The sequence below is a fragment of the Rhopilema esculentum genome, chromosome 20 (genome assembly GCF_057945365.1).
Source record: "Rhopilema esculentum isolate cy_ngs chromosome 20, ASM5794536v1, whole genome shotgun sequence".
In the NCBI taxonomy this organism is placed as follows: Eukaryota; Metazoa; Cnidaria; class Scyphozoa; order Rhizostomeae; family Rhizostomatidae; genus Rhopilema; species Rhopilema esculentum.
In genome coordinates, this window is record NC_142834.1 from 13,965,000 (window position 1) to 13,973,765 (window position 8,766).

Here is an 8,766-nt window from a genome sequence, read left to right on the forward strand (position 1 = left end):
GTTTTGAACTGGAAACTTTGTATTCTTGCGCAATTTGACGTGCTGAATAAGATGAGATGTAGACCCACTTCAAAACACCCCGAAGCTATTTTTAGAATGGGGTTCTTGCACCCAGTCCTCCTTTGGGACTTCTTCCTTTATTTATTATTTATTTTGTTTTTAATTATTTACACAGTGTAAAGCTATCAACTACATACATAAATTGCTTTCCAAGCTGCCCTGTACAATGAAAGCGATAAACGCTAAAATTTAACAATACAGATATACAAATATACAGATTAGAACAACAAATTAAAAGCATTTAAAATACTGGAAGTAACACCAGGAATAAAAAGGGTCTCTTTATGTTCTGGAGTTTTCGAGATAACATTTTACTTGTTTGAAATGTTTTGTTAATTTAGATTTTGCGTCCTGGCCATTCCATAGTTTTGCCCCTCTAAAAGAAAAGCATTTTTGGCCACATGATGTTCGTAAAAACAGGACACGAAGATCGGTTTCGATGTTTCGAAGTTCCCGGGTACTGGTTTCTGATTACCTGTCGATAACCTGTCGAACAGGCACGCAAGGTACGAGGGAGCCTCATTATTTGTACACTTGTAAACCATTTTCAAAGTTTCTTCTACTATCAAGTCATTTACTGTCTGCCAGCCAAGTTTCTCTATAATAAGAAAAGCAGAAGCGTTGTACGGGCTATTGGTAACTATTCTGGCCGCGCGATTTTGCAACTTCTTAAGCTTGTCTAGTGCCGTGATTCCGCATACTGGGCAACAATATCGAAAATACTGGGCAACGGACAGCATCCTGGCATAGAGAACAATTGTGAGAGTGTATGGTCAATTGAAACTTTTTTCCCTTGCTCGTCTGTTGAATATTGGTGCCTAGCTCGCTTAGAATCGCTCCTCGGTTCACTTTGCGTTGAGATCGAAGTTTCACAAACTTTCCCTCCAAAACGCTGGCATTCCCGAGCCTTACTGCGCATGTTCCATCAATACATTTTTCAAAAGTCTCGTTTGCATTTCAAACTTTGGCCGTTTGTATCCCCAACAGTATTCGTTAAGATTTACTTTTAATGATTTCAAACTTCAAATGTTTACTTCTAATTCATGATACAGTTTTCGCAAGTTTTTGAGATCCCGTTTCGATGAAACTTGGGGCAGATTTATTAAACTTTCCATGTGAGCATTGATATTAAAGGTAATGTGTCCAGCTAAAGCAAGCGATTCTGTGGGGGTTTTTAGAAACATGTGATATTTCATGTCATCGCCCCAGCCACTGCGGTCGTTTTGTTTATCTAGACTGCTGCGAGGTTAGCTTTTCATGTGAGCAGTTTTGCATCGCAAGAATACTAACCAATCGCAAATTGTTATTTTGATGGGTGGCTTGACAAGTTGGGTATCGCAGTCCTTTTACATGGACACATTACCTTTAATTTGTCGGTTCGCAAAACGATTTTGCAGAATTACAATAGCTTCACCATAATTTGAGCCAATAACTTGAATGATAGCCTGCGTCGCAGACCATATTCTGAAGGAGAACTATCAATAATTATAAATCCTATAAATAATTATAAATCAGAATATGGTCTGCGACGCAAGCTACTTGAATGCCAGGGAGCTCTAGTTTTGGTAATTTCGCTGCAGAATCAACATACAAAGAGTTGGTAGTAGTAGATATGTTTGGCTGTGATATTTCCGAATTTGATTAGCTTCCATTTTCAAGTTTCAGACCTGACAGTTTATCTTCAATTTCTACTAATAAACCGTAGATATCAGATTGAATTTCTTCGCATTGAATCACTTCGTTTTCGATATCATCGTGCTTCATTTCAAGAAACACCTCCTCGTCAATTTTCCTAAGAATATTCGATTTTTCCTTTAAGAAAACTGATAGTTTTTGAAGAACAAAAATTGAAGCTATATATTTCGTCCCTGGCATCGTTTAAGAGTTTACTAGTGTGCGCACGGTAACCAGCCCTAATTCTACTTCGTTTAGGGCGTTGAATTAATTCAGGTACGGAAGTGTCCGTTGCTTCACCCTCTTGTGACATAGTTCATAGTTCATGGCATGACATCAGATTTATGCAACAAGTAATAAAAATCCAAAACATAAAGACAACAATTTGTAACTAAGAAAAGAACGTCAAACTAAGTAAACAGCGAAATCCGTCGAGGTTCATGGACCATTTAAGAAACCCCACTTAGAATCAGATTCAAGCATAAACATAAGCATAAAGAGCGTAAACGCTGTAGGGTAAAAAGTACAACCGAGTGGTTCGCAAAGAGTTAAGTTCTAGAGGACTGTATATATTCAGAGTAAATGTAAAATAAATAGTTTGATAGTTTAACGAACGAGAGAAACATGGAAAGAAATCACCTGGTTGTCTTTAGAAATACCATAACATCATCAAAGAACCGTACAGCAAGAATGATTCGAATAAGATTTGATCTTCGTGAAAATGTCAATACAACGACGTTTCGCAAGAGTTTTTTAGAATGAAGATGCGTCTGTTCGCTAGCGTTTAGATAATAATAATAAGTTCCGATTTGCCACACCTATCAATATCGTAGCCTCGTTTTCTTTGTTCGCTCACACATACATCGACACTGTAACCGCTGATAGAGCCGAAATGGATCGATTCGATATTAACTCGCAGCTCGAAGCTATCGGCTTTGGAAAGTTTCAAATCATGGCAATATTCGTTATGGGCTATAGACTTTTCTGCTATGGATCTACAAACAGCCTTCTCGCCATACTTGAACCATACCTCCGTAAAAACTGGCATCTGAGTTACTGGACTTCAACATGGCTTGTCCTTCCCGAAGTATTATCAAGCATACCTGGATCGATCTTGCTTGGCAGATTAGCAGACATATATGGCAGAAGAAAGATTTTGATTCTGGTCCTTATATTGAATTCTTACTTCTCTGCACTCTACTCGTTCTCTACTAACTTATATCTCATGGTCATAATTCGAGGATTCATTGGTCTTGTATCTTCAAGTAACGTGATAGCATATACCTACCTACTAGAAATTTTGCCACTTTCCCAGCGAAAATATTCGTCTTTGTTGCATGTAACATTTTTTGCTGGAACTGCTTATGGGATTTTCGCAGGTAGAATCTCGATAGAACACTTGACGTGGCGATGGTTCGTCATACTTTCCGAGGCAATACCCCTTGCACTGGGGGCATGTTTGATGTGTTTAGTTCCCGAATCTCCAAGATACTTGCTGGTTTCTGGCCGGACTGACGATGCAGAAGATTCGCTGCAAAGGATCGCCCGAATCAATGGCTTGGAGAAAGGATATATTTCTTTGTTGGGAAGTAGCGCTGGTGGACAATTCAGTGTTGAACAGAAAAATGACGAAGAGGATTTATCTCCGCTTGAGAATGCGAAAAGAATCATTTTGGTTTCTTACATACAGTTTTTAGGATTTCTATACGCAGCAACGTTGCGATTTGGGGCGATGCAGTTTGGTGAAAATTCAGATTTAAACAAAGAAACATCATGCTCAGTGGACTTCACTTACAAATATATTTGGGCTTTGGAGATTTCCGTCTTGCTTGCTGTTTTTACATCGTATTTGCTGTTAGGGAAGTTCACAAGAAGACAGTCCTTTTACTTTCTGATTACATACCTATCTTTGTGTATTTTACCGTTGTATTGGGATATTCGTGGCTGGCTCCTAACGATTTTTATGACCCTTTCAGGTTTAGGATTTGCGGCTTTTAACACCATTGTGTATGTTTACGGGGCAGAACTTATTCCAACATCGACCAGGTCCTTCGGTTGTGGCATTTCTGAAGCGGCTGGCCAAGCAGGGGCTTGCTTTGGACAGTTCATAGCGCTTTATGTCCATCAAGTTAGCATTCACTTGTCGTTCGGAATTTTGCATGGCTTTTCTGTAATAGGTATCTTACTCATGCTTACCTTTTTCAAAGAGACTAAAGAAAAACATTTGAAATAGAATTCTTAAGTGTGAGGGGGGTGTAGGGGTTTGTCGATCTGCAGAGGTTGGGTAGTTTTGTACGCGGATTTCACATTTTTGGTTGTTTCAGAATTTGACAGGAAAACCTAGCAGATTCGCTACCCCTACACCCCGATGTGACGTCATTGGAAGATCTATTTTAATATCTTTTCCTTTGAATACATACTGTACATAACGCCATGAGAACACCATAAAATGCCTCTGAATACGGAAAATCAGGCTAGATATATGGTCAATGGAAGCTTTGACGTTTACTATTTTGGTTCGCCTTTATATGAAGTTTATGAACAGACAGAGAAAAAGTTACAGTGATTTGAAAGACAAAAGCATGCATTTTTGCGGTATTCATTTATGCTCGAGCAGGTTATGTTATGTAAAATTGAAATATTCTGGACAAGATTTTTGCAACGCTATCAACGATTCATCTTGGATTCGGCTAGTCCCAGGCTACTCGTCCCGCGTGCAACAAAATGAAGGGATCCGACGCTACATTTACCGTATATCAGATATCAGCGACCCTGTAAATTTAAACAATTATTTACTCGGAAAGTTTTTGATCTTGTCGGCAATATAACATGGCTGTTTATATGTTAACATTTTGTGAGAAACGATATCTAGAACTGAATAAGACGACTTCTTCTGTTGTCCTGAATTAGATAGAAACTTTTATTGAATAAAGTATGATACTTAAAAGTACCTTTTTCGAGGAGAAGCCCAAAAAGCTTCCAAATAGTATGGTTTACAATACTTTTATGCTCTATTTCAGTGCTATTTTCATAACATGTTCAATGATTTTTTGAAATATAAAAATTATTGTTAGATATTTCTCTGAGAGCATGTTTTACAAAGGACTTTATGTCTTTTTCAATAATGCAGATTCATCGGCTTGAAATAATTTCCAAATTTGTCTGATTTTTATTAATACAGGGGCAATTGAGTGTTCCTTCTCACGAAAGGTCTCGACATAGAATTCCTTTCATTATCTTCATTTATTGCTTTACATTATGTTAGTTTTTATCTAGTTTATTGAATAACAAAATTATGTTAGCTCAATTTTCTGTATGTTTATATCATGTGAAATTTAAAATATACGAACTGAACTGAACTTCCTGCAAATTTTTCGATCAACGCCACTGGGAGTAGTTTCATGGGTGATCAGTGTACTTTTTGGACCTTTCCTCTAATACTTTGATGTCGTCAATTTTCGGTCGTTTGCATCATAGAGAATGTCCTTATTTCATTAACTTTCGTTTTGCGCAAACTTTTTTATTTGACAGTTCAAAAGATTTTAGGATATTCTGTATCCAATTATCTTTGATACTGCTTAACACATCGAGGTAGTATTTGGCACAGTGACAACCTATGGTAGCCAGGGTGGGAAGTTTTAGGGGCAAGGATGAGCCCTGTATCAGGGTGTCTGGGTTGATAGACGTAGGAGCCAGGGGGCACGTGCTCCCCCCCCCATTTTTCACAAAAATTGATAAGTACTTACTTGCAGCTTACAAAGGTGCACCTTCTCTGAGTACGTGTGCCCCTCCACTTTTGAATTGCTTCTTACGTCTATGTCAAAGGTCTTACTCTGGTGTATTTTTGCCGGCTAAACCCTAAAAATGCAGGAAAACACCCCTCTTGTGACTGTTTTTGAAATAGGTTGTATAAAAAATGTATTTGAAATATCATCAGTACCCGACATACAATAGGCAATGACCATGATGATGATTGCAGTGAAGTTGCTTGGCAGTTGAATCATGCACTTGGTGATGGAAGCATGAAATTTGATAGAAAAACACAATTTGATATAATGAATAAGAAGAGATGCAGACCCGACTTTGAAAATGCCCCCAAAAGCTAACTTTTACTAGGGCACTTGTACCCAGTCCTCTTTTGGGTCTTGCTCTTTATCTTGTAAATTACATCAAGTATCAAAAATTTCGATGGGATTTATATTCGGTGAAGCAGGGTAGCCGAAAATTAATCCCACCGAATTTTTTCGAAACTGAAATTGTTTCTTACCGAGATTCCCAAACGCTGAAAGAAACTTGTTTTACACCGATTGATTTTCAAATGAATAAAATAAATTTCTTTTATATTTTTTATGGGTAACTATACCTTCATTTTACATATCAGTTTTTATTTTTCCTTCGCCATCAACAGATACGATATCCAGCTCATCTTCGCTTTCTTCTTTTTCGCCCTCCACATCCAAGAAATTTGAGTTCTCTATGGGCTGAACAGATGCTCCTACTGGCTCTTCATAAATTCTCTCAATTATTTCGTTTTAACGCCCCAGATGTTTCAATTTGGACAGCTCAATTTTTAGCTCACAATCGATCAGAATTTCTTATCCCCTCGTTGCGATTGGCAAACGAATAAATTGCAAAATGTAAACGTTTCCAATCAATTTTCCTTCACGGTTTATAAAAAATGATTTAAACAGACCGGTTGTGAATATTTCTAGAGATTTGACCCGAATTCGTTTCTGCATTGGAAAACTCCTTTGAAATGTAAAGAAAAAGCTAAATTTTGAAAACAGCGTTATTCGCGGCCAGCCAGACAAACTAACTTCAACATGAAGATTCCAATTCTGTGATCAATTTTTAGAGAAAATGAAGATAATTAATTGACAACGCTAGATGGAATCAACGTATAGTATTTTTCGAAGTGGTGTGCGTCCATATTATCAGGGTTTCAAATTGCATTTTTCTTTCAATCAGGTCTTAGCAATCTTAATCTAAAGCGTTTTTAAAAGGTCGTGCGGCACAAAACTGTAGAGGTTGGAAGAATATGCGAAGAATGAAGGTATATAACGGTCTTACGAAATGAAAGCGTTGCTCCTGTGCTCCGAAACATGGATCTTTCACACATGCGATGTTGTTTACTTTTCAATAAAGCTTCCCCATTCACTGCGAGTCCTGTTTTCACCTTGCAAACATGGCTGACGCGACGCCATTTCTGGGTGCCCCATCTCGATAAAGCCACCTTCTCGTCGTTAACAACACTTATTGAAGCAACCAACCAAAGCAAGTTCGTTAGTAGTCACGTGTTCCTAAGGCATGCATGCTTTGACACCTCAAATTCAACTCCCAAGTGAATTTTCACTTGTTTCGTCTTGGTTCGATTGGACAACAAATTAACAAGGGAAATAACAGATGCATGTTTATTGCCAGTTTAAAGCATTTTCAAAGCTCCATGGGATCAAGTACAACTTAAATTCGAAGTGTCAGTTTGGAAGCTTTTTCGATAACATGGATACGAAGGAAAAAAGTCAACAGCATCTCTTTCCTTCGAATGAAAAAACAAGCAAAACACGATCAAATAGCTTTCTGGAAAATATTCTTGGGGCACCTTACACATCTAAGAAGAGCACCTTTTTAGGTGATTTACTCAACGTAGATGAAACAGCGCAAGCTCGTCAGCGAAGCCATTCTATTGCCGAAGAGTCGCCTTCACGAAGGCCTAAGCAAGAAAACGAACGCGAGAAAACGCGGGACACTCACTTGATCATGAAGTCAAGAAACGTTTCATTGACTGAAGCACTTCTAGGTCGACGACATAGCACTAACGCTGTATCCATGGTCAATCTTAATATGGATTGCGATTCAAGTTTTGAAAGCAACAGTGGGAATTCCGGGCAGTCCCTGGATTATCTGGATACATTCGATGATCCACATTTCACTGTATCTAAACCAGATCCCGTTCTGGATTTAAAAGATTTCAAGCCGGATTCTGAATCTGAAGCTAGCGGTATTCGCTTCATAATCGAAGAGGCTCCAACCAATACAGCTCCTTCCCATAAGAAGCCTATGATTGATGCTTTTCTTGATCGGGTGAACAATCTTTCCTGGGTTCATGGGATGATACCAAAAAAGAAATTCGCTCCAGGATGCCAAGATAGCACCCAAGGCAGGAAAGATAGCGGAGCTTCATTTTGCGACGATCTGCTGGTAGACAGAATTTATAAACATCTCAATGATAAATAATGACTTTAAGACGAAACTGCAAAGAAATATAAGGACTAAAGAATTGAAATTGCAGATGTCACCAAGAGACTTACAATTCACGGTTTTTATTTTCATGTTCATCCTTTACAGGCTAGAGAAGGACTTTATTTGGCGACATCACAAGCTTCATTTTGAATAGTGTTTTCATAAGTAAAAATTTGACTAGCACACAATTTTGTAAGGTAAATTTCGAGATAAGAAATCCATGCTATCGTAATCTTTATTCATAAAATTGCCAATAAGAAATGTTGGTTTTAATTGTTAGTTGGATTAATTACTTGTCTTAATTGTAGTTGACTTATAACAATATAATTAATTGTCTTAATTCATTCTTGAAGCAGTGAAATTCAATAAACATCCTTCGTGTTTCGGTTGTATGTTGTATTAATCAATGTTATGTTTGGTTAAATTGAATTTTTTATATTCAATAAATGAAGTAAATCTTCGACTTCTTATGGATGACTATTTCTCCAGTTTAACCTACAATACTGTAAAAGATATGATAACTACTGTGTCGTAGGAATGAAATTCATATAAGTGAAGGGGGTTTGTGGGTCGGGGGAGTGACGGATAGGTGTTTGTGGGTTGGGGGTTTGTTGGTTTTTTTATTTAAGGGGTGGGGTTTGCAGGATGGGGCTTGAGGTGTTGTGGTTTTTTAGGGAGGGGGTTTGATGAGTTGATGTTTGATGGGTGAAGGTTGGTTCGCATTGAGTATTTTGTTATAAAGGAAACACTCTTTTGGCAATAACTAGGGGTCTGATTGTCTCAAGCATGGAG

General features: G+C 37.9%; 1 protein-coding gene across 1 annotated transcript; it reads left to right on the top strand.

The window, feature by feature from the left end:
• The first annotated feature begins 2,259 nt into the window (after positions 1-2,259).
• Positions 2,260-8,129, top strand: LOC135687545 (synaptic vesicle 2-related protein-like). The gene has a single exon (XM_065204127.2). The coding sequence runs from the start codon at positions 2,627-2,629 to the stop codon at positions 3,965-3,967; it is 1,341 nt and encodes a 446-aa protein (XP_065060199.2). The 5' UTR covers positions 2,260-2,626; the 3' UTR covers positions 3,968-8,129.
• Positions 8,130-8,766: the final 637 nt, after the last annotated feature.

Bases quoted from the DNA above. Each gene is read 5' to 3' on its own strand.
- LOC135687545 (XM_065204127.2), top strand. From the start codon at position 2,627: ATGGATCGATTCGATATTAACTCGCAGCTCGAAGCTATCGGCTTTGGA.